The 27,890-nt window shown below is 49.8% G+C and overlaps 1 protein-coding gene across 1 annotated transcript in view; it reads right to left on the reverse strand.

The window, feature by feature from the left end:
• Positions 1-385: 385 nt before the first annotated feature.
• Positions 386-27,890, reverse strand: part of rogdi (rogdi atypical leucine zipper) — a 37,042-nt gene continuing 9,537 nt past the window's right edge. The window contains exons 3-11 of the mRNA XM_079253246.1: positions 27,399-27,481; positions 27,136-27,190; positions 26,974-27,054; positions 23,189-23,284; positions 21,637-21,735; positions 21,219-21,332; positions 21,096-21,145; positions 6,878-7,004; positions 386-969 (exon numbers count right to left, since the gene is read on the reverse strand). Coding sequence (XP_079109372.1) covers positions 928-969; positions 6,878-7,004; positions 21,096-21,145; positions 21,219-21,332; positions 21,637-21,735; positions 23,189-23,284; positions 26,974-27,054; positions 27,136-27,190; positions 27,399-27,481 — 747 coding nt within the window. The 3' untranslated portion in view covers positions 386-927. The remainder of the gene's footprint in view (positions 970-6,877; positions 7,005-21,095; positions 21,146-21,218; positions 21,333-21,636; positions 21,736-23,188; positions 23,285-26,973; positions 27,055-27,135; positions 27,191-27,398; positions 27,482-27,890) is intronic.

Genomic DNA, 27,890 nt, shown 5'->3' on the forward strand with positions numbered 1-27,890 from the left:
TACCCGGATGATGTGGTGAGATAAACAGAGCCTGTGATTGGCTGACACAACATTTACTTATGTTTCTACACGAGTACCTGAGGCTGGTCTTTGAAAAGGACTCATGCTGAGAGTCATCTGCATAAACAGTCTGGAATAAACTGTGTGAAATGTGGCATTAAATAAAGAACAGAGGGGGGCAGAGAACTGAACCCTGTGGTACTCCACTCCCATATGGAGGTAAAACAAACATCATGTTCTTCCCAACAGGAGCTGAAGACAGCTGACGTTCAGAGTGGTTTTATTGCACAGATAAATCATTTTATGTTACAGCTTCTGAAAACAGATTAACACTTTATGGAATGAAATCATTTGTTCATGACTGAAGTAGTGTTTGGTTCACACTTTCATCATTAACAGCAGAAATATCAAATAAATACGAATAAAGACGAGACACATAGCTTATCCTGCCGCTAGAAACATGGAATGTCAGATACCATACAGGAAAAAATTAATAAATAAAATGGTCCCGGTTCTGGTCCCGGTCCCTCCTGCATCCTCTTCATCAAACACACAATTGAAGCTTTACTCACATATTTAGGTTTTGGCATTAAAAGCAACAGGATTCAGGAGCTGCTTTACTGGAGAAGAGTTACCTGGTGGTGACATAAAACTATCACTGCTTCATCCTCCCACCTCAGACTAAACATTACTGGTCCTCTCCAGGTAAGAACTCGGATCAGAACCACCCCAGGAATCAAATTTCTTTCGTCTAATCATTACAACATGCAACAAACACGTATGAGAGGAAGGTCATGTCAATGGGTCCTGATATCTGCTGCCGTCAGCTGAACATGCAACATGGCACAGAAACCAGGACCTTTCCAGGCTGGGTCACACTGGGTCTACAGAGCCTGGACTGGACCGGGTCTAACGAGATGGACTGGGTTAGAAAGGTCTGTAGTTCCAGAAGCTGGAGAAGACAGAGATCTGTGGAGGAAGGAGGAGAGGGAGGGTTAAATACTATCAGACGAGCGGCCGGACCGCTGTTTAGGGAGGGGGGTTAGGGGGTCACATTAAAGTCACATTACTTTTGGCCAGTTTTAGTTAATTAGTTGTGTAATCAACCAGCTAGTGGTAGTTCAAACTGGTTAGCAAACAGAAGCCAGACTCCAGTCTCTGTAGGACGAGGCGTAGCATTTCCATGGTTATACCGTAGTATCATGGGAAGTACATTAACTAATATTTAGTTTTGATCACCAATTTCAATCTATAAATGTATTTTTGGAGTGTTTACCATCTCGTTTTGAGATTAATGTAAATTCTGCTGCTTCCAAAAAAAGCTTTGATCAAATATAAAACATAGACAGTGCAGTACATTAATGTATTTGTGCTGCTTCCTAACAGAAGTAATGCAGCTGGAGCGAGTTGGAACTTTGAGGGTTACATAACCAGGCGACCTCGTGTCGGTGAGTTCACAGAGCGTCGTAACTCTCCTACGTAGAGGTGCCGAGTGATGTCAGATTTCCATGGTAACATGTTGACAGAGAAACTGAGAGAACCAGAGACCCAGCGTTAGCCTGGGGGGTTCAGGTAGAGACCCAGCGTTAGCCTGGGGGGTTCAGGTAGAGACCCAGCGTTAGCATGGGGGGTTCAGGTAGAGACCCAGCGTTAGTCTGGAGGGTTCAAGTAGAGACCCAGCGTTAGCCTGGGGGGTTCAAGTAGAGACCCAGCGTTAGCCTGGGGGGTTCAGGTAGAGACCCAGCGCTAGCCTGGAGGGTTCAGGTAGAGACCCAGCGCTAGCCTGGAGGGTTCAGGTAGAGACCCAGCGCTAGCCTGGAGGGTTCAGGTAGAGACCCACCGTTAGCATGGGGGGTTCAAGTAGAGACCCAGCGTTAGCATGGGGGGTTCAAGTAGAGACCCAGCGTTAGCCTGGGGGGTTCAAGTAGAGACCCAGCGTTAGCCTGGGGGGTTCAGGTAGAGACCCAGCGCTAGCCTGGAGGGTTCAGGTAGAGACCCACCATTAGCATGGGGGGTTCAAGTAGAGACCCAGCGTTAGCCTGGAGGGTTCAGGTAGAGACCCACCGTTAGCATGGGGGGTTCAGGTAGAGACCCACCGTTAGCATGGGGGGTTCAGGTAGAGACCCACCGTTAGCATGGGGGGTTCAGGTAGAGACCCACCGTTAGCATGGGGGGTTCAGGTAGAGACCCACCGTTAGCATGGGGGGTTCAGGTAGAGACCCAGCGTTAGCATGGAGGGTTCAAGTAGAGACCCAGCGTTAGCCTGGAGGGTTCAGGTAGAGACCCACCGTTAGCATGGGGGGTTCAGGTAGAGACCCACCGTTAGCCTGGGGGGTTCAGGTAGAGACCCACCGTTAGCATGGGGGGTTCAGGTAGAGACCCACCGTTAGCATGGGGGGTTCAGGTAGAGACCCAGCGTTAGCATGGGGGGTTCAAGTAGAGACCCAGCGTTAGCCTGGAGGGTTCAGGTAGAGACCCACCGTTAGCATGGGGGGTTCAGGTAGAGACCCACCGTTAGCATGGGGGGTTCAAGTAGAGACCCAGCGTTAGCCTGGAGGGTTCAGGTAGAGACCCACCGTTAGCATGGGGGGTTCAAGTAGAGACCCAGCGTTAGCCTGGAGGGTTCAGGTAGAGACCCACCGTTAGCATGGGGGGTTCAAGTAGAGACCCAGCGTTAGCCTGGAGGGTTCAGGTAGAGACCCACCGTTAGCATGGGGGGTTCAAGTAGAGACCCAGCGTTAGCCTGGGGGGTTCAAGTAGAGACCCAGCGTTAGCCTGGGGGGTTCAAGTAGAGACCCAGCGTTAGCCTGGAGGGTTCAGGTAGAGACCCACCGTTAGCATGGGGGGTTCAGGTAGAGACCCACCGTTAGCATGGGGGGTTCAAGTAGAGACCCAGCGTTAGCCTGGAGGGTTCAGGTAGAGACCCACCGTTAGCATGGGGGGTTCAAGTAGAGACCCAGCGTTAGCCTGGAGGGTTCAGGTAGAGACCCACCGTTAGCATGGGGGGTTCAAGTAGAGACCCAGCGTTAGCCTGGGGGGTTCAGGTAGAGACCCAGCGCTAGCCTGGGGGGTTCAGGTAGAGACCCAGCGCTAGCCTGGGGGGTTCAGGTAGAGACCCAGCGCTAGCCTGGGGGGTTCAGGTAGAGACCCAGCGTTAGCATGGAGGGTTCAGGTAGAGACCCAGCGCAAGCCTGGGGGGTTCAGGTAGAGACCCACCGTTAGCATGGGGGGTTCAGGTAGAGACCCACCGTTAGCATGGGGGGTTCAGGTAGAGACCCACCGTTAGCCTGGGGGGTTCAGGTAGAGACACACCGTTAGCATGGGGGGTTCAGGTAGAGACACAGCGTTAGCATGGGGGGTTCAAGTAGAGACCCAGCGTTAGCATGGGGGGTTCAGCTAGAGACCCAGCGTTAGCATGGGGGGTTCAGCTAGAGACCCAGCGTTAGCCTGGAGGGTTCAGGTAGAGAGCCACCGTTAGCATGGGGGGTTCAAGTAGAGACCCAGCGTTAGCATGGGGGGTTCAGGTAGAGACCCAGCGTTAGCATGGGGGGTTCAGGTAGAGACCCAGCGTTAGCATGGGGGGTTCAGGTAGAGACCCACCGTTAGCATGGGGGGTTCAAGTAGAGACCCAGTGTTAGCCTGGGGGGTTCAGGTAGAGACCCACCGTTAGCCTGGGGGGTTCAAGTAGAGACCCAGCGTTAGCATGGGGGGTTCAAGTAGAGACCCAGCGTTAGCATGGGGGGTTCAGCTAGAGACCCAGCGTTAGCATGGGGGGTTCAGCTAGAGACCCAGCGTTAGCCTGGGGGGTTCAGGTAGAGACCCAGCGTTAGCCTGGGGGGTTCAGGTAGAGACCCAGCGCTAGCCTGGAGGGTTCAGGTAGAGACCCAGCGTTAGCCTGGAGGGTTCAGGTAGAGACCCACCGTTAGCATGGGGGGTTCAAGTAGAGACCCAGCGTTAGCCTGGAGGGTTCAGGTAGAGACCCACCGTTAGCATGGGGGGTTCAAGTAGAGACCCAGCGCTAGCCTGGGGGGTTCAGGTAGAGACCCAGCGCTAGCCTGGGGGGTTCAGGTAGAGACCCAGCGCTAGCCTGGGGGGTTCAGGTAGAGACCCAGCGCTAGCCTGGGGGTTCAGGTAGAGACCCAGCGTTAGCATGGAGGGTTCAGGTAGAGACCCAGCGTTAGCATGGAGGGTTCAGGTAGAGACCCAGCGCAAGCCTGGAGGGTTCAGGTAGAGACCCACCGTTAGCATGGGGGGTTCAGGTAGAGACCCACCGTTAGCATGGGGGGTTCAGGTAGAGACCGTTAGCCTGGGGGGTTCAGGTAGAGACCCAGCGTTAGCCTGGGGGGTTCAGGTAGAGACCCAGCGTTAGCCTGGGGGGTTCAGGTAGAGACCCAGCGTTAGCCTGGGGGGTTCAGGTAGAGACCCACCGTTAGCCTGGGGGGTTCAGGTAGAGACCCACCGTTAGCCTGGGGGGTTCAGGTAGAGACCCACCGTTAGCATGGGGGGTTCAGGTAGAGACCGTTAGCCTGGGGGGTTCAGGTAGAGACCCACCGTTAGCATGGAGGGTTCAGGTAGAGACCCACCGTTAGCCTGGAGGGTTCAGGTAGAGACCCACCGTTAGCCTGGGGGGTTCAGGTAGAGACCCACCGTTAGCATGGGGGGTTCAGGTAGAGACCCAGCGCTAGCCTGGGGGGTTCAGGTAGAGACCCAGCGCTAGCCTGGGGGGTTCAGGTAGAGACCCAGCGTTAGCATGGAGGGTTCAGGTAGAGACCCAGCGCAAGCCTGGAGGGTTCAGGTAGAGACCCACCGTTAGCATGGGGGGTTCAGGTACAGACCCACCGTTAGCATGGGGGGTTCAGGTAGAGACCCACCGTTAGCCTGGGGGGTTCAGGTAGAGACCCACCGTTAGCATGGGGGGTTCAGGTAGAGACACAGCGTTAGCATGGGGGGTTCAAGTAGAGACCCAGCGTTAGCATGGGGGGTTCAGCTAGAGACCCAGCGTTAGCATGGGGGGTTCAGCTAGAGACCCAGCGTTAGCCTGGAGGGTTCAGGTAGAGAGCCACCGTTAGCATGGGGGGTTCAAGTAGAGACCCAGCGTTAGCATGGGGGGTTCAGGTAGAGACCCAGCGTTAGCATGGGGGGTTCAGGTAGAGACCCAGCGTTAGCATGGGGGGTTCAGGTAGAGACCCAGCGTTAGCATGGGGGGTTCAGGTAGAGACCCACCGTTAGCATGGGGGGTTCAGGTAGAGACCCAGCGTTAGCCTGGGGGGTTCAGGTAGAGACCCACCGTTAGCATGGGGGGTTCAAGTAGAGACCCAGCGTTAGCATGGGGGGTTCAAGTAGAGACCCAGCGTTAGCATGGGGGGTTCAGCTAGAGACCCAGCGTTAGCATGGGGGGTTCAGCTAGAGACCCAGCGTTAGCCTGGGGGGTTCAGGTAGAGACCCAGCGCTAGCCTGGAGGGTTCAGGTAGAGACCCAGCGTTAGCCTGGAGGGTTCAGGTAGAGACCCACCGTTAGCATGGGGGGTTCAAGTAGAGACCCAGCGTTAGCCTGGAGGGTTCAGGTAGAGACCCACCGTTAGCATGGGGGGTTCAAGTAGAGACCCAGCGCTAGCCTGGGGGGTTCAGGTAGAGACCCAGCGCTAGCCTGGGGGGTTCAGGTAGAGACCCAGCGCTAGCCTGGGGGGTTCAGGTAGAGACCCAGCGCTAGCCTGGGGGTTCAGGTAGAGACCCAGCGTTAGCATGGAGGGTTCAGGTAGAGACCCAGCGTTAGCATGGAGGGTTCAGGTAGAGACCCAGCGCAAGCCTGGAGGGTTCAGGTAGAGACCCACCGTTAGCATGGGGGGTTCAGGTAGAGACCCACCGTTAGCATGGGGGGTTCAGGTAGAGACCCACCGTTAGCATGGGGGGTTCAGGTAGAGACCGTTAGCCTGGGGGGTTCAGGTAGAGACCGTTAGCCTGGGGGGTTCAGGTAGAGACCCACCGTTAGCCTGGGGGGTTCAGGTAGAGACCCAGCGTTAGCCTGGGGGGTTCAGGTAGAGACCCAGCGTTAGCCTGGGGGGTTCAGGTAGAGACCCACCATTAGCCTGGGGGGTTCAGGTAGAGACCCACCGTTAGCCTGGGGGGTTCAGGTAGAGACCCACCGTTAGCATGGGGGGTTCAGGTAGAGACCGTTAGCCTGGGGGGTTCAGGTAGAGACCCACCGTTAGCATGGAGGGTTCAGGTAGAGACCCACCGTTAGCCTGGAGGGTTCAGGTAGAGACCCACCGTTAGCCTGGGGGGTTCAGGTAGAGACCCACCGTTAGCATGGGGGGTTCAGGTAGAGACCCACCGTTAGCATGGGGGGTTCAGGTAGAGACCCACCGTTAGCCTGGGGGGTTCAGGTAGAGACCCACCGTTAGCATGGGGGGCTCAGGTAGAGACCCAGCGCAAGCCTGGAGGGTTCAGGTAGAGACCGTTAGCCTGGGGGGTTCAGGTAGAGACTGCTAGCCTGGGGGATTCAGGTAGAGACCACTAGCCTGGGGGGGTTCAGGTAGAGACCGTTAGCCTGTTGGGTTCAGGTAGAGACCACTAGCCTGGGGGGTTCAGGTAGAGACCGTTAGCCTGGGGGGGTTCAGGTAGAGACCGTTAGCCTGTTGGGTTCAGGTAGAGACCACTAGCCTGGGGGGTTCAGGTAGAGACCCACAGTTAGCCTGGGGGGTTCAGGTAGAGACCACTAGCCTGGGGGGTTCAGGTAGAGACCACTAGCCTGGGGGGTTCAGGTAGAGACCGTTAGCCTGGGGGGGTTCAGGTAGAGACCGTTAGCCTGGGGGGGTTCAGGTAGAGACCGTTAGCCTGGGGGGGTTCAGGTAGAGACCGTTAGCCTGGGGGGTACCCACCTTGTCTTTGAGCTGCTGGCAGAGCTGCAGGGATATGGTGAAGAAGACCAGTGTGTCGCTGAGCCATGGAACCACACATTCCACCTTATGGACATGGCTCACCTCAAACCGGTTGTTGTTCAGCTCACTGTAGGGGAGATGAAACCAGAACCAAAATAAGACCTCTCTGCTAGCATGTAGAACTCCGATCCATGTCCAGACCACATGATCCACATGTAGACCTCTCGGATCCACATGTAGACCATTACTGATCCACATGTAGACCCTCACTGATCCACATGTAGACCCTCACTGATCCACATGTAGACCCTCACTGATCCACATGTAGACCCTGACTGATCCACATGTAGACCCTGACTGATCCACATGTAGACCACTCTGATCCACATGTAGACCACTCTGATCCACATGTAGACCATTCTGATCCACATGTAGACCCTGACTGATCCACATGTAGACCCTGACTGATCCACATGTAGACCACTCTGATCCACATGTAGACCATTCTGATCCACATGTAGACCCTGACTGATCCACATGTAGACCACTCTGATCCACATGTAGACCACTCTGATCCACATGTAGACCACTCTGATCCACATGTAGACCATTCTGATCCACATGTAGACCACTCTGATCCACATGTAGACCATTCTGATCCACATGTAGACCCTGACTGATCCACATGTAGACCATTCTGATCCACATGTAGACCATTCTGATCCACATGTAGACCCTGACTGATCCACATGTAGACCACTCTGATCCACATGTAGACCCTGACTGATCCACATGTAGACCCTGACTGATCCACATGTAGACCACTCTGATCCACATGTAGACCACTCTGATCCACATGTAGACCACTCTGATCCACATGTAGACCACTCTGATCCACATGTAGACCCTGACTGATCCACATGTAGACCATTCTGATCCACATGTAGCCCTGACTGATCCACATGTAGACCACTCTGATCCACATGTAGACCCTGACTGATCCACATGTAGACCATTCTGATCCACATGTAGACCACTCTGATCCACATGTAGACCACTCTGATCCACATGTGGATCAGAATGGTCTACATGTAGACCATTCTGATACACATGTAGACCTCACTGATCCACATGTAGACCACTCTCATCCACATGTAGACCACTCTGATCCACATGTAGACCACTCTGATCCACATGTAGACCACTCTGATCCACATGTAGACCCTGACTGATCCACATGTAGACCACTCTGATCCACATGTAGACCACTCTGATCCACATGTAGACCACTCTGATCCACATGTAGACCACTCTCATCCACATGTAGACCACTCTCATCCACATGTAGGCCATTCTGATCCACATGTAGACCCTGACTGATCCACATGTAGACCCTGACTGATCCACATGTAGACCACTCTGATCCATATGTAGACCATTCTGATCCACATGTAGACCATTCTGATCCACATGTAGACCATTCTGATCCACATGTAGACCCTGACTGATCCACATGTAGACCCTGACTGATCCACATGTAGACCACTCTGATCCACATGTAGACCACTCTGATCCACATGTAGACCCTGACTGATCAACATGTAGACCCTCACTGATCAACATGTAGACCCTCACTGATCCACATGTAGACCATTCTGATCCACATGTAGACCCTGACTGATCCACATGTAGACCACTCTGATCCACATGTAGACCCTGACTGATCCACATGTAGACCACTCTGATCCACATGTAGACCCTGACTGATCCACATGTAGACCCTGACTGATCCACATGTAGACCCTGACTGATCCACATGTAGACCACTCTGATCCACATGTAGACCACTCTGATCCACATGTAGACCCTGACTGATCCACATGTAGACCATTCTGATCCACATGTAGACCACTCTGATCCACATGTAGACCCTGACTGATCCACATGTGGATCAGAATGGTCTACATGTAGACCATTCTGATACACATGTAGACCTCACTGATCCACATGTAGACCCTGACTGATCCACATGTAGACCCTGACTGATCCACATGTAGACCACTCTGATCCACATGTAGACCACTCTGATCCACATGTAGACCCTGACTGATCAACATGTAGACCCTGACTGATCAACATGTAGACCCTCACTGATCCACATGTAGACCATTCTGATCCACATGTAGACCATTCTGATCCACATGTAGACCATTCTGATCCACATGTAGACCCTGACTGATCCACATATAGATCCTGACTGATCCACATGTAGACCACTCTGATCCACATGTAGACCCTGACTGATCCACATGTAGACCACTCTGATCCACATGTAGACCATTCTGATCCACATGTAGACCATTCTGATCCACATGTAGACCTCACTGATCCACATGTAGACCCTGACTGATCCACATGTAGACCCTGACTGATCCACATGTAGACCCTGACTGATCCACATGTAGACCACTCTGATCCACATGTATACCGTGACTGATCCACATGTAGACCACTCTGATCCACATGTAGACCACTCTGATCCACATGTAGACCACTCTGATCCACATGTAGACCCTGACTGATCCACATGTAGACCATTCTGATCCACATGTAGACCACTCTGATCCACATGTAGACCCTGACTGATCCACATGTAGACCACTCTGATCCACATGTAGACCACTCTGATCCACATGTAGACCCTGACTGATCCACATGTAGACCCTGACTGATCCACATGTAGACCCTGACTGATCCACATGTAGACCACTCTGATCCACATGTAGACCCTGACTGATCCACATGTAGACCATTCTGATCCACATGTAGACCATTCTGATCCACATGTAGACCCTGACTGATCCACATGTAGACCACTCTGATCCACATGTAGACCCTGACTGATCCACATGTAGACCACTCTGATCCACATGTAGACCACTCTGATCCACATGTAGACCATTCTGATCCACATGTAGACCATTCTGATCTACATGTAGACCTCACTGATCCACATGTAGACCCTGACTGATCCACATGTAGACCACGACTGATCCACATGTAGACCACTCTGATCCACATGTAGACCCTGACTGATCCACATGTAGACCACTCTGATCCACATGTAGACCCTGACTGATCCACATGTAGACCCTGACTGATCCACATGTAGACCACTCTGATCCACATGTAGACCACTCTGATCCACATGTAGACCACTCTGATCCACATGTAGACCACTCTGATCCACATGTAGACCCTGACTGATCAACATGTAGACCCTCGCTGATCCACATGTAGACCACTCTGATCCACATGTAGACCCTGACTGATCCACATGTAGACCCTGACTGATCCACATGTAGACCCTGACTGATCCACATGTAGACCACTCTGATCCACATGTAGACCACTCTGATCCACATGTAGATCCACATGTAGACCACTCTGATCCACATGTAGACCTCACTGATCCACATGTAGACCTCACTGATCCACATGTAGACCCTGACTGATCCACATGTAGACCATTCTGATCCACATGTAGACCATTCTGATCCACATGTAGACCATTCTGATCCACATGTAGACCCTGACTGATCCACATTTAGACCCTGACTGATCCACATGTAGACCACTCTGATCCACATGTAGACCACTCTGATCCACATGTAGACCCTGACTGATCCACATGTAGACCACTCTGATCCACATGTAGACCACTCTGATCCACATGTAGACCCTGACTGATCCACATGTAGACCATTCTGATCCACATGTAGACCATTCTGATCCACATGTAGACCCTGACTGATCCACATGTAGACCCTGACTGATCCACATGTAGACCACTCTGATCCACATGTAGACCACTCTGATCCACATGTAGACCACTCTGATCCACATGTAGACCACTCTGATCCACATGTAGACCATTCTGATCCACATGTAGACCTCACTGATCCACATGTAGACCTCACTGATCCACATGTAGACCACTCTGATCCACATGTAGACCACTCTGATCCACATGTAGACCACTCTGATCCACATGTAGACCACTCTGATCCACATGTAGACCACTCTGATCCACATGTAGACCATTCTGATCCACATGTAGACCACTCTGATCCACATGTAGACCACTCTGATCCACATGTAGACCCTGACTGATCCACATGTAGACCATTCTGATCCACATGTAGACCACTCTGATCCACATGTAGACCACTCTGATCCACATGTAGACCACTCTGATCCACATGTAGACCACTCTGATCCACATGTAGACCCTGACTGATCCACATGTAGACCACTCTGATCCACATGTAGACCCTGACTGATCCACATGTAGACCCTGACTGATCCACATGTAGACCACTCTGATCCACATGTAGACCACTCTGATCCACATGTAGACCCTGACTGATCCACATGTAGACCACTCTGATCCACATGTAGACCACTCTGATCCACATGTGGATCAGAATGGTCTACATGTAGACCATTCTGATCCACATGTAGACCACTCTGATCCACATGTAGACCACTCTGATCCACATGTAGACCACTGATTCACATGTAGACCACTGATTCACATGTAGACCACTCTGATCCACATGTAGACCCTGATTGATCCACATGTAGACCATTCTGATCCACATGTAGACCCTGACTGATCCACATGTAGACCACTCTGATCCACATGTAGACCACTCTGATCCACATGTAGACCACTCTGATCCACATGTAGACCCTGACTGATCCACATGTAGACCCTCACTGATCCACATGTAGACCATTCTGATCCACATGTAGACCATTCTGATCCACATGTAGACCATTCTGATCCACATGTAGACCACTCTGATCCACATGTAGACCCTGACTGATCCACATGTAGACCACTCTGATCCACATGTAGACCCTGACTGATCCACATGTAGACCCTGACTGATCCACATGTAGACCACTCTGATCCACATGTAGACCCCTGACTGATCAACATGTAGACCCTCACTGATCCACATGTAGACCATTCTGATCCACATGTAGACCATTCTGATCCACATGTAGACCCTGACTGATCCACATGTAGACCCTGACTGATCCACATGTAGACCACTCTGATCCACATGTAGACCCTGACTGATCCACATGTAGACCCTGACTGATCCACATGTAGACCCTGACTGATCCACATGTAGACCATTCTGATCCACATGTAGACCATTCTGATCCACATGTAGACCCTGACTGATCCACATGTAGACCCTGACTGATCCACATGTAGACCCTGACTGATCCACATGTAGACCACTCTGATCCACATGTAGACCCTGACTGATCCACATGTAGACCCTGACTGATCCACATGTAGACCATTCTGATCCACATGTAGACCATTCTGATCCACATGTAGACCCTGACTGATCCACATGTAGACCCTGACTGATCCACATGTAGACCACTCTGATCCACATGTAGACCATTCTGATCCACATGTAGACCATTCTGATCCACATGTAGACCATTCTGATCCACATGTAGACCCTGACTGATCCACATGTAGACCCTGACTGATCCACATGTAGACCACTCTGATCCACATGTAGACCACTCTGATCCACATGTAGACCCTGACTGATCAACATGTAGACCCTCGCTGATCCACATGTAGACCATTCTGATCCACATGTAGACCATTCTGATCCACATGCAGACCACTCTGATCCACATGTAGACCCTGACTGATCCACATGTAGACCCTGACTGATCCACATGTAGACCACTCTGATCCACATGTAGACCACTCTGATCCACATGTAGACCCTGACTGATCCACATGTAGACCATTCTGATCCACATGTAGATCACTCTGATCCACATGTAGACCACTCTGATACACATGTGGATCAGAATGGTCTACATGTAGACCTCACTGATCCACATGTAGACCCTGACTGATCCACATGTAGACCCTGACTGATCCACATGTAGACCACTCTGATCCACATGTAGACCCTGACTGATCAACATGTAGACCCTGACTGATCAACATGTAGACCCTCACTGATCCACATGTAGACCATTCTGATCCACATGTAGACCATTCTGATCCACATGTAGACCCTGACTGATCAACATGTAGACCCTCACTGATCCACATGTAGACCCTGACTGATCCACATGTAGACCCTGACTGATCCACATGTAGACCATTCTGATCCACATGTAGACCTCACTGATCCACATGTAGACCCTGACTGATCCACATGTAGACCCTGACTGATCCACATGTAGACCCTGACTGATCCACATGTAGACCACTCTGATCCACATGTAGACCCTGACTGATCCACATGTAGACCATTCTGATCCACATGTAGACCATTCTGATCCACATGTAGACCATTCTGATCCACATGTAGACCATTCTGATCCACATGTAGACCATTCTGATCCACATGTAGACCATTCTGATCCACATGTAGACCCTGACTGATCCACATGTAGACCATTCTGATCCACATGTAGACCATTCTGATCCACATGTAGACCATTCTGATCCACATGTAGACCCTGACTGATCCACACGTAGACCCTGACTGATCCACACGTAGACCACTCTGATCCACACGTAGACCACTCTGATCCACATGTAGACCCTGACTGATCCACATGTAGACCCTGACTGATCCACATGTAGACCATTCTGATCCACATGTAGACCTCACTGATCCACATGTAGACCCTGACTGATCCACATGTAGACCCTGACTGATCCACATGTAGACCCTGACTGATCCACATGTAGACCACTCTGATCCACATGTAGACCACTCTGATCCACATGTAGACCCTGACTGATCCACATGTAGACCACTCTGATCCACATGTAGACCACTCTGATCCACATGTGGATCAGAATGGTCTACATGTAGACCATTCTGATCCACATGTAGACCACTCTGATCCACATGTAGACCACTCTGATCCACATGTAGACCACTGATTCACATGTAGACCACTGATTCACATGTAGACCACTCTGATCCACATGTAGACCCTGATTGATCCACATGTAGACCATTCTGATCCACATGTAGACCCTGACTGATCCACATGTAGACCACTCTGATCCACATGTAGACCACTCTGATCCACATGTAGACCACTCTGATCCACATGTAGACCCTGACTGATCCACATGTAGACCCTCACTGATCCACATGTAGACCATTCTGATCCACATGTAGACCATTCTGATCCACATGTAGACCATTCTGATCCACATGTAGACCACTCTGATCCACATGTAGACCCTGACTGATCCACATGTAGACCACTCTGATCCACATGTAGACCCTGACTGATCCACATGTAGACCCTGACTGATCCACATGTAGACCACTCTGATCCACATGTAGACCCCTGACTGATCAACATGTAGACCCTCACTGATCCACATGTAGACCATTCTGATCCACATGTAGACCATTCTGATCCACATGTAGACCCTGACTGATCCACATGTAGACCCTGACTGATCCACATGTAGACCACTCTGATCCACATGTAGACCCTGACTGATCCACATGTAGACCCTGACTGATCCACATGTAGACCCTGACTGATCCACATGTAGACCATTCTGATCCACATGTAGACCATTCTGATCCACATGTAGACCCTGACTGATCCACATGTAGACCCTGACTGATCCACATGTAGACCCTGACTGATCCACATGTAGACCACTCTGATCCACATGTAGACCCTGACTGATCCACATGTAGACCCTGACTGATCCACATGTAGACCATTCTGATCCACATGTAGACCATTCTGATCCACATGTAGACCCTGACTGATCCACATGTAGACCCTGACTGATCCACATGTAGACCACTCTGATCCACATGTAGACCATTCTGATCCACATGTAGACCATTCTGATCCACATGTAGACCATTCTGATCCACATGTAGACCCTGACTGATCCACATGTAGACCCTGACTGATCCACATGTAGACCACTCTGATCCACATGTAGACCACTCTGATCCACATGTAGACCCTGACTGATCAACATGTAGACCCTCGCTGATCCACATGTAGACCATTCTGATCCACATGTAGACCATTCTGATCCACATGCAGACCACTCTGATCCACATGTAGACCCTGACTGATCCACATGTAGACCCTGACTGATCCACATGTAGACCACTCTGATCCACATGTAGACCACTCTGATCCACATGTAGACCCTGACTGATCCACATGTAGACCATTCTGATCCACATGTAGATCACTCTGATCCACATGTAGACCACTCTGATACACATGTGGATCAGAATGGTCTACATGTAGACCTCACTGATCCACATGTAGACCCTGACTGATCCACATGTAGACCCTGACTGATCCACATGTAGACCACTCTGATCCACATGTAGACCCTGACTGATCAACATGTAGACCCTGACTGATCAACATGTAGACCCTCACTGATCCACATGTAGACCATTCTGATCCACATGTAGACCATTCTGATCCACATGTAGACCCTGACTGATCAACATGTAGACCCTCACTGATCCACATGTAGACCCTGACTGATCCACATGTAGACCCTGACTGATCCACATGTAGACCATTCTGATCCACATGTAGACCTCACTGATCCACATGTAGACCCTGACTGATCCACATGTAGACCCTGACTGATCCACATGTAGACCCTGACTGATCCACATGTAGACCACTCTGATCCACATGTAGACCCTGACTGATCCACATGTAGACCATTCTGATCCACATGTAGACCATTCTGATCCACATGTAGACCATTCTGATCCACATGTAGACCATTCTGATCCACATGTAGACCATTCTGATCCACATGTAGACCATTCTGATCCACATGTAGACCCTGACTGATCCACATGTAGACCATTCTGATCCACATGTAGACCATTCTGATCCACATGTAGACCATTCTGATCCACATGTAGACCCTGACTGATCCACACGTAGACCCTGACTGATCCACACGTAGACCACTCTGATCCACACGTAGACCACTCTGATCCACATGTAGACCCTGACTGATCCACATGTAGACCCTGACTGATCCACATGTAGACCATTCTGATCCACATGTAGACCTCACTGATCCACATGTAGACCCTGACTGATCCACATGTAGACCCTGACTGATCCACATGTAGACCCTGACTGATCCACATGTAGACCACTCCGATCCACATGTAGACCACTCCGATCCACATGTAGACCCTGACTGATCCACATGTAGACCATTCTGATCCACATGTAGACCATTCTGATCCACATGTAGACCATTCTGATCCACATGTAGACCATTCTGATCCACATGTAGACCCTGACTGATCCACACGTAGACCCTGACTGATCCACACGTAGACCACTCTGATCCACATGTAGACCCTGACTGATCCACATGTAGACCCTGACTGATCCACATGTAGACCCTGACTGATCCACATGTAGACCACTCTGATCCACATGTAGACCACTCTGATCCACATGTAGATCCACATGTAGACCACTCTGATCCACATGTAGACCACTCTGATCCACATGTAGACCCTGACTGATCAACATGTAGACCCTCACTGATCCACATGTAGACCCTGACTGATCCACATGTAGACCCTCACTGATCCACATGTAGACCATTCTGATCCACATGTAGACCATTCTGATCCACATGTAGACCCTGACTGATCCACATGTAGACCCTCACTGATCCACATGTAGACCCTCACTGATCCACATGTAGACCCTGACTGATCCACATGTAGACCCTGACTGATCCACATGTAGACCCTGACTGATCCACATGTAGACCACTCTGATCCACATGTAGACCACTCTGATCCACATGTAGACCACTCTGATCCACATGTAGACCATTCTGATCCACATGTAGACCATTCTGATCCACATGTAGACCATTCTGATCCACATGTAGACCCTGACTGATCCACATGTAGACCACTCTGATCCACATGTAGACCATTCTGATCCACATGTAGACCCTGACTGATCCACATGTAGACCCTGACTGATCCACATGTAGACCCTGACTGATCCACATGTAGACCCTCACTGATCCACATGTAGACCATTCTGATCCACATGTAGACCATTCTGATCCACATGTAGACCATTCTGATCCACATGTAGACCCTGACTGATCCACATGTAGACCCTGACTGATCCACATGTAGACCCTGACTGATCCACATGTAGACCACTCTGATCCACATGTAGACCACTCTGATCCACATGTAGACCACTCTGATCCACATGTAGACCATTCTGATCCACATGTAGACCATTCTGATCCACATGTAGACCATTCTGATCCACATGTAGACCATTCTGATCCACATGTAGACCCTGACTGATCCACATGTAGACCACTCTGATCCACATGTAGACCATTCTGATCCACATGTAGACCCTGACTGATCCACATGTAGACCCTGACTGATCCACATGTAGACCCTGACTGATCCACATGTAGACCCTCACTGATCCACATGTAGACCATTCTGATCCACATGTAGACCATTCTGATCCACATGTAGACCATTCTGATCCACATGTAGACCATTCTGATCCACATGTAGACCCTGACTGATCCACATGTAGACCCTGACTGATCCACATGTAGACCACTCTGATCCACATGTAGACCACTCTGATCCACATGTAGACCCTGACTGATCCACATGTAGACCCTGACTGATCCACATGTAGACCCTGACTGATCCACATGTAGACCACTCTGATCCACATGTAGACCACTCTGATCCACATGTAGACCACTCTGATCCACATGTAGACCACTCTGATCCACATGTAGACCATTCTGATCCAAATGTAGACCACTCTGATCCACATGTAGACCACTCTGATCCACATGTAGACCATTCTGATCCACATGTAGACCATTCTGATCCACATGTAGACCCTGACTGATCCACATGTAGACCCTGACTGATCCACATGTAGACCACTCTGATCCACATGTAGACCCTGACTGATCCACATGTAGACCCTGACTGATCCACATGTAGACCCTGACTGATCCACATGTAGACCCTGACTGATCCACATGTAGACCACTCTGATCCACATGTAGACCACTCTGATCCACATGTAGACCTCACTGATCCACATGTAGACCCTGACTGATCCACATGTAGACCCTGACTGATCCACATGTAGACCACTCTGATCCACATGTAGACCACTCTGATCCACATGTAGACCACTCTGATCCACATGTAGACCACTCTGATCCACATGTAGACCTGACTGATCCACATGTAGACCCTGACTGATCCACATGTAGACCACTCTGATCCACATGTAGACCACTCTGATCCACATGTAGACCTCACTGATCCACATGTAGACCTCACTGATCCACATGTAGACCCTGACTGATCCACATGTAGACCCTGACTGATCCACATGTAGACCACTCTGATCCACATGTAGACCACTCTGATCCACATGTAGACCCTGACTGATCCACATGTAGACCCTGACTGATCCACATGTAGACCACTCTGATCCACATGTAGACCACTCTGATCCACATGTAGACCACTCTGATCCACATGTAGACCATTCTGATCCACATGTAGACCCTGACTGATCCACATGTAGACCCTGACTGATCCACATGTAGACCCTGACTGATCCACATGTAGACCACTCTGATCCACATGTAGACCACTCTGATCCACATGTAGACCCTGACTGATCCACATGTAGACCCTGACTGATCCACATGTAGACCCTGACTGATCCACATGTAGACCCTGACTGATCCACATGTAGACCCTGACTGATCCACATGTAGACCACTCTGATCCACATGTAGACCACTCTGATCCACATGTAGACCACTCTGATCCACATGTAGACCACTCTGATCCACATGTAGACCACTCTGATCCACATGTAGACCACTCTGATCCACATGTAGACCACTCTGATCCACATGTAGACCCTGACTGATCCACATGTAGACCCTGACTGATCCACATGTAGACCCTGACTGATCCACATGTAGACCACTCTGATCCACATGTAGACCACTCTGATCCACATGTAGACCTCACTGATCCACATGTAGACCCTGACTGATCCACATGTAGACCACTCTGATCCACATGTAGACCACTCTGATCCACATGTAGACCACTCTGATCCACATGTAGACCCTGACTGATCCACATGTAGACCCTGACTGATCCACATGTAGACCCTGACTGATCCACATGTAGACCTCACTGATCCACATGTAGACCTCACTGATCCACATGTAGACCCTGACTGATCCACATGTAGACCCTGACTGATCCACATGTAGACCCTGACTGATCCACATGTAGACCCTGACTGATCCACATGTAGACCACTCTGATCCACATGTAGACCCTGACTGATCCACATGTAGACCCTGACTGATCCACATGTAGACCCTGACTGATCCACATGTAGACCCTGACTGATCCACATGTAGACCCTGACTGATCCACATGTAGACCACTCTGATACACTCTGATGTAGACCTCTTTGATCCACATCTCTGATCTGGATGGATTTGGGACATAGTGGGTAATGTATTGTAATGCCTCTCTCTCTCAGTTCTGGTCGTTAGACTGGGCCTGCTCTAGATGTTTCCAGGGCCATCTCACCTGATTAAACTCCATCTCAAGTTCTGTTCAGGTATGGAATCATCTAGAACACATATGTCAAAGTCAAGGCCCGCGGCCCAAATCCGGCCCGCGAATGAATCATCTATGGCCCCGGGATGATATTTGATTAGTATTAGAACCGGCCCGCAGCTGTTGCCACCCGCTGGTGTTTTGCACGCACCAATACTACATTTCCCACAATGCAACGGTAACCCGCGAACTCACTGCGGCGCAGCAAGCGGACGTCGGCTTCATCATTCATTAGCAGTCAGAGCAGATGTCAACTTTCAGCTACCTCCTCCCCAAAAAATGGCTAAACGGAAGGTGGATGCTGAGAACAGGGGGTTTGAAGCTAGGTGGGAGGCAGAGTACATGTTCACTGAGGTAAATGGCAAACCTGTGTGTCTTCTGTGTGGAGAAAGTTTGACTGTAATGAAAGAATACAATCTAAGAAGGCACCATGAAACGTCTAACAAACACACAGAAAGTATTGTTTTGTCTGTGTGCCATATATTTTTGCATTTTATTTTATTGTATTTTATTTATTTATTTATATTTATTTTTCAGTTGATGGACTCAGGGGAAACTGCAGATAAGAGCCATGAGAAAGAACACAACTGATTTGATTTATTCTATATTTTCTCATTTTACTATTTGAAGCAGTAATTGGTAGGATAATAGAGCAGCATAATATTGCATTTTCAGTTTATAATGCATGCAGTTTCATTTATGCATTTATCTTGATATAAGGAACGTATTTTGTTTCTGAAGGAAAATTGCTTTTTTGCTGTTTGCCTGTTGAAAATGTTTTCTCTTTAACTTACTGACAGAGCCATAAGAAAATATTACTTTATTCATTTAATGTTCAGGACATGTGATTTTTCTTTGAAGGCAGTTTGTTCTTGTCTGTGTGCCTGCCGAGAAATGTTTTCCCGATTATTCATTTAATCATTAAATAATACACTGTGTTAGGTCTTGGTTCAATAGGCTACATGCAATCATTTCAATATGTTTTAATAAACATTGAACCAATCCGGCCCTCGGCTTATAGCCAATTTGTTTTTTTGGCCCTCCGTGTATTTGACTTTGACATCCCTGATCTAGAACATGAGGTCCATGCAGTTTTACTCCATGTACACATAAATACACCTGATATCGTGATCAATAATCATCATCTCTGCAGGGCTATACCTCGTTATATCACGTCTACCTGCATCACAGATCCAGGATTCAGATGAGAAGATCTAACAGAATCACATCACTACAACATGCACCAGAAACCAGGACGAGTCTCGCTGTGGAAGCTTTACACAAACTGCAGGAACAAATCTGGAGACGTTAAACCATGTTTAAACATGTCTGCATCACCTGGAGGGAGGGGCTACCGCTACAGGACATTAACTTGCGTGTTAGAAGCATGTTGCAGTGTGGTCCGAGAGAAGACTTACAACATGGCTCCCGGGTTGTGCAACACGGAGCTTCCTGCTGGCCGGAAGTTCTGCGGAGACGAGAGAGACAAGGTGTCAGCACGGGCGCGGCGTGTGGACCTGCAGGACAGCGCCGGTCCTCACCTTTGTGGTGTTGGGAGGAAGGACATGCAGCTGGTAGACAGTCAGACACAGTTTGCTCAGATTGATGTAGAAGTTGACCATCACGTCTCCGGGCATCGGGGGACTGAACATTTTCTGGTGAAGAGACAAATGAACGTTCAAACATGTTCTCCTTGTGTGTGTGTGTGTGTGTGTGTGTGTGTGTGTGTGTGTGGTTATTATTCTCTCTGTGATGAACTGGGACCAGTCCAGGTGTACCTGCCTCTCACCCAGTAACTGCTGGGGTAGACTCCCCACAACCCCTGATTGGACCAAGCCGTAAGGAAACCAGATGGTGTGTGTGTGTGTGTGTACTGGTATACATTACTGGTATACTGGTGGAATGGTAAACCAATGTACTGGTAGAGAGATATACTGGTATAGTGGTGTTGGTGGTTACCATCAGACCACTGGTAGCGAGCTCCGGTAGAGTCATGGAGGCGGGGGTGGTGAGGCGGTTCCGTGCTCGGGTCAGCTGCAGCATCACAGCATCCATCAGCTGCAGAAGCAGAAAACCAGTGGGTTAATGTTCATACCAGTACAGACCAGTACAGACCAGGTCAGACCAGTACAGACCAGTACAGACCAGGTCAGACCAGTACAGACCGTACAGACCAGGTCAGACCAGGTCAGACCAGTACAGACCAGGTCAGACCAGTACAGGCCAGGTCAGACCAGTACAGGCCAGTACAGGCCAGGCCCAGCAGAGACCAGGTCAGACCAGTACAGACCAGGTCAGACCAGTACAGACCAGTACAGACCAGGTCAGACCAGGTCAGACCAGTACAGACCGTACAGACCAGGTCAGACCAGTACAGACCAGTACAGACCAGGTCAGACCAGTACAGGCCAGGTCAGACCAGTACAGGCCCAGCAGAGACCAGGTCAGAGACCAGGGGCCTCATTTATAAAGCTGTCTCACGCACAAAACCCGGCATACACCAGTCCCAGTCCACTTCTGGGATTTATCCATACACATCCAAACACGACTTGGCGGTAAAACGTCCCGACCTCCACACCAACTCTGACCCCGGCGTACGACAACATCTGGAGAAACGGGAAACGGCGACACCAAAGGTAGAAAATAAAAAGAAATCTGAGCCATTTGTTCCAAATGAAACGTAAACTTTCCCCCAGAATGTTGGACATTAACAGCATCTGCAGAAGAAGAGAAAAAGTTCCTCCAGCACGTAAAACGTCCAGCAGGAAAATGTTCTGAAACCAAGCAGTTCTACATGTTAGAAAAGCCACATCACACAGTTAATAAGTCGTACAGAAGCTGCCGTACTAATAAAGCTCTACATGAAGACCTGCAGGTAAAAGGAGGCGGTCGCCATGACAACAGCCCATCATCAGGCTGCTCAGGTGTTTCCTCCACCTGCAGATACAGAACATGAAGTGATGGTTGGATATAAAATGCTCCCCAATGTGGCTTATCTGTCCCTGCTGGTGGACATGGAACATGGAGACTCTGGACTCCAGTCCGGCAGCTTCCAAAGGGAAGGGACTGACAGGTCGGGTCCGCTCCTTTTCCCAACCCAGAGCAGAGGAACAGAACTATGTTCTGCACAGCCAGACGTGGTGTAGCGGCCATCGGGCAGATGGAGGCAGGTGGAGGTGCCTCCATGCCCAGGAGGAAACCTGTTGTACAGCTGCAGATAGTGGAGACGCTACATAACATGCTACTAAATGGTAACGTGTCCCGTTCAGCTGTGACCACTGCACTGACAAAATGACAGCTGCGCCGTTTCCCGTTCCTCCAGATGTTGTCGTACGCCAGGGTCAGAGTTGGCGTGGAGGTTGGGACGTTTTACCGCCAAGTCCTGGTTTTAGAAATCCCAGAAGTGGACTTGGACTGGCGTACGCCGAGTTTGGTGTGTGAGACAGCTTTATAAATGAGGCCCCAGGTCGGGTAGGAACCGGGTCGGGTAGGAACCGGGTCGGGGACGGACCTTGTTCACCTCGGCCCCCGTCTGGAAGTGGTAGCTGTCGTCGCGGCTGCTCAGCAGCTGCAGGGCCTGGTTGACGTGGTTCCTGGCATCCTGGATCTACAGGAAGGACACACAGAGGCATCATGGGTAATGATCCAGGTGTACTGATGACATCACACATCAGGTTGTTCATCATGCTACGTGTTGTTCATCATGCTGTTACAAGCTGGATCTGGATGGAACTGGTTCTGATACTGGTCAGACATACTGGAAACCAGTTAAACCAGAACCAGATGAAATAAGGAGTTCTGTTCCTGCTGCTGTGAATAAACGCAGCATCGTAGTTTCTATCTGCAGTTCCATAGAAACTACTGGTGGATCTCATCCACATCTACTGGTTGGAACGTTATTATCTGGTGGAGCTTTGATCCTCCAGCTCTTCCACATGCAGTCTGCTTCTGTCCTTTTCTCAGGTTTAACGATGGCCATGCAACGGCCATGTAATGGCCATGTTACGGAGATTTTACGGCCATGTTACAGTGATTTTACGGCCATGTTACGCCGATTTTACAGCCATGTTAAATGTCATGGCCATGTAACAGCCATGTTACGGCTATGTTACGCTGATTTTACGGCCATGTAACAGCCATGTTACAGCGATGTTACAGCCATGTTTTACGTCGATGTAACGGCCATGTACCAGCGAAGTTAAGGCCATGTAACGGCCATGTTACAGTCATGTAACGGCAATGTTACGGCCATGTTACATGGCCGATCTTACAGCCATGTTAAATGTTATGGCCATGGAACAGCCATGTGATGGCCATGTTACGCCGATTTTACGGCCATGTTATGGCCATGTAACAGCCATGTTACAGCAATGTAACAGCCATGTAACGGCCATGTTACGGCGATGTAACAGCGATGTTACAGCCATGTTACGGTGACGTTAAGGCCATGTAACAGCCATGTTACAGTGATGTTACAGCCATGTAACGGCCATGTAACAGCGACGTAAGGGAGATGTTACGTCCATGTAACGGCCATGTAACGGTGATGTAACGGCCATGTAACAGCCATGTACCAGCCATTTTACGGCCATGTAACGGCGATGTTACAGCGATGTAACGGCCATGTTATGGCCATGTAACAGCCATGTTACGGCGATGTTACGCCCATGTAAAGCCGATGTTACAGCGATGTAACGGACATGTTACAGCGTTGTTACGGCCATGTAACAGCCATGTTATGGCCATGTAGCAGCCATGTTATGGCCATGTAGCAGCCATGTTATGGCGATTTAACTGCGATGTTACGGCCATGTTACGGCGATGTAAAAGCCACGTTATGGCCATGTAGCAGCCATGTTACCGCCATTTTACGGCAATGTAACGGCCATGTTATGGCCATGTAACGGCCATGTTATGGCCATGTAGCAGCCATGTTACGGCGATGTAACGGCCATGTTATGGCCATGTAACAGCCATGTTACGGCCATGTAATGGCAATGTTACAGCCATGTAACGACGATGTTACAGCGATGTAACGGCCATGTAACGGAGATGTAACGGCCATGTTATGGCAATGTAATGGCCATGTAACGGCCATGTTATGGCCATGTAGCAGCCATGTTATGGCCATGTAGCAGCCATGTTATGGCCATGTAGCAGCCATGTTACGGCGATGTAATGGCCATGTTACGACGATGTAATGGCCATGTTACGACGATGTTACAGCGATGTAACGGAGATGTAACGGCCATGTTACAGCAATGTAATGGCCATGTAACGGCCATGTAATAGCCATGTTATGGCCATGTCACAGCCATGTTATGGCCATATAGCAGCCATGTTACGGCGATGTAACGGCCATGTTACAGCCATGTAACGGCAATGTTACGGAGATGTAACGGCCATGTTACAGCCATGTTACGGCCATGTTACGGCCATGTTGTGGCCATGTAACAGCCATGTTATGGCCATGTAGCAGCCATGTTATGGCGATGTAACTGCGATGTTACGGCCATGTTACGGCGATGTAATAGCCATGTTATGGCCATGTACCAGCGATGTTACAGCCATGTAACGGCCATGTTATGACCATGTAACAGCCATGTTATGGCCATGTAACGGCAATGTTACAGCCATGTTACGACGATGTTACAGCGATGTAACGGAGATGTAACAGCCATGTTATGGCCATGTAGTAGCAATGTTATGGCCATGTAACGACCATGTTACGGCAATGTAACGGCCATGTTATGGCCATGTAACAGCGATGTTACGGCCATGTAACAGCCATGTTACGGCCATGTAACGGCCATGTAATGGCTGTGTAATGGCAATGTTACGGCCATGTAACGACGATGTTACAGCGATGTAACGGAGATTCAACGGCCATGTCACAGCCATGTTATGGCAATGTAATGGCCATGTAACGGCCATGTTATGGCCATGTAACAGCCATGTTATGGCCATGTAGCAGCCATGTTACGGCCATGTAGCAGCCATGTTACGGCAATGTAATGGCCATGTAACGGCCATGTTATGGCCATGTAACAGCCATGTTACGGCCATGTAATGGCTGTGTAATGGCAATGTTACGGCCATGTAACGACGATGTTACAGCGATGTAACGGAGATTTAACGGCCATGTCACAGACATGTTACGGCAATGTAATGGCCATGTAACAGCGATGTTACAGCCATGTAACAGCCATGTTATGGCCATGTAATGGCAATGTTACAGCCATGTAACGACAATGTTACAGCCATGTAACGGAGATGTAACAGCCATATTATGGCCATGTAGTAGCCATGTTATGGCCATGTAACGACCATGTTATGGCCATGTAACAGCGATGTAACGGAGATGTAACGGCCATGTAACAGCCATGTTACGGCCATGTAACGGCAATGTTACGGCTATGTAACAACTATGTTACAGCGATGTAACGGAGATGTTACGGCCATGTAACGGCAATGTTACGGAGGTGTAACGGCCATGTTATGGCCATGTAAGCCATGTTATGGGCATGTAGCAGCCATGTTACGGCGATGTAACGGCCATGTTATGGCGATGTAACGGCCATGTTTTGGCCATGTAACAGCCATGTTATGGGCATGTAGCAGCCATGTTACAGCGATGTCACGGCCATGTTATGGCGATGTCACGGCCATGTAACGGCGATGTTACAGTGATGTAACGGACATGTTACAGCCATGTTATGGCCATGTAAGGGCCATTTAACGGCCATGTTATGGCCATGTAACAGCCATGTTACGGCAATGTTACGGCCATGTAACGACGATGTTACAGCGATGTAACGGAGATTAACTGCTGTGTAATGGCAATGTTACGGCCATGTAACGACGATGTTACAGCGATGTAACGGAGATTTAACGGACATGTTACAGCCATGTTACGGCAATGTTATGGCCATGTAACAGCCATGTTACGGCAATGTTATGGCCATGTAACAGCCATGTTATGGCCATGTAACAGCCATGTTACAGCCATGTTACGGCGATGTAACGGCCATGTTACGGCGATGTGGCGGCCATGTTACGGCGATGTGGTGGCCATGTTACGGCAATGTAACTGAGATGTAACGGCCATGTTACGGCCACGTAACGGCAATGTTACGGAAATGTAACGGCCATGTAACAGCCCCGTTATGGCCATGTAGCAGCCATGTTACGGCCATGTTATGGCCATGTAACAGCCATGTTACGGCCATGTAACAGCGATGTAACGGAGATGTAACGGCCATGTTACGGCGATGTAAGAGCGGCAGGACAGCGTACCTGCTGCAGCTTCCACTGCTTGTCCTCTCTGAACTGGAAGTGGAGAACCTGACTGCTCTTTGCCACTTTGAGGTTTATGTCCTGCAGAGAAAAGTTAGACGTTAAAAGACCGAACGAGACGTTCCATCTTTGCAGAGACGAGGTGAAGTTAGAGCAACTCACCGCCTGAGTCAGAGCCTCGCCCTGCAGGGTCAGGACACCCTTCACCTGGTCCATGCTGCAAGACACACACAACAGCGGGGTGTCACCAGCAACACAGGGGCGGGTATCACGGCTCGGGCTGCTGCTGCTGGTGGTGGTATTGTGGTTCGGGGACATGCCTGTAACATGCCTGGAGACAAGCTGAGGACACGTCTGTCCTCGCATGTCCGTCCTGAGTGTGGTGTTCGTGTCTGTAAAGTGGTGCGGAGGATGTGCAGCCTTACGTGGAGCTGCCCAGGATGAAGTTCTCCTGCTTGAGCTGGCTCTCCAGACCCGCCATCGGCATGGAGAAACGTCTGGACGCCTCCTGTTGGAGACGGCAGAGAGTCCACATCATTCCATCATCCCAGCAGACTAAACTGGACGTTTCTGGTCCTCCTCATGCTGGACCAGACATGAGTACCCCTCTCTCCTGTCTTTATGACTGGAATCATTTTAATGGTATCAGGCCTAAAAATGTCCCACGGACTTCCAGTAAACTCCATACTTCCATCTCCAAGTCAGTCCAGTTTAAAACCATTCATTGTGTGGAAGAGCAGCCAACATCTTCCTGTTACTATGACATAGAAATAACGCAGCAGTTAGGACTAAAACTGGCTTTTAAAGGGTTAAACCCCTACAAATGACTGAATGCGGGTCACTGTGAGCCGGTCTGGAGCTGCTCGGGAGATTTAGAAGCAGAGAAGAAGAAAAATCTTTCTGATTTCCCAGCATGA

This window comes from Telmatherina bonti (assembly GCF_933228915.1).
Source record: "Telmatherina bonti genome assembly, chromosome: 14".
NCBI lineage: Eukaryota > Metazoa > Chordata > Actinopteri > Atheriniformes > Telmatherinidae > Telmatherina > Telmatherina bonti.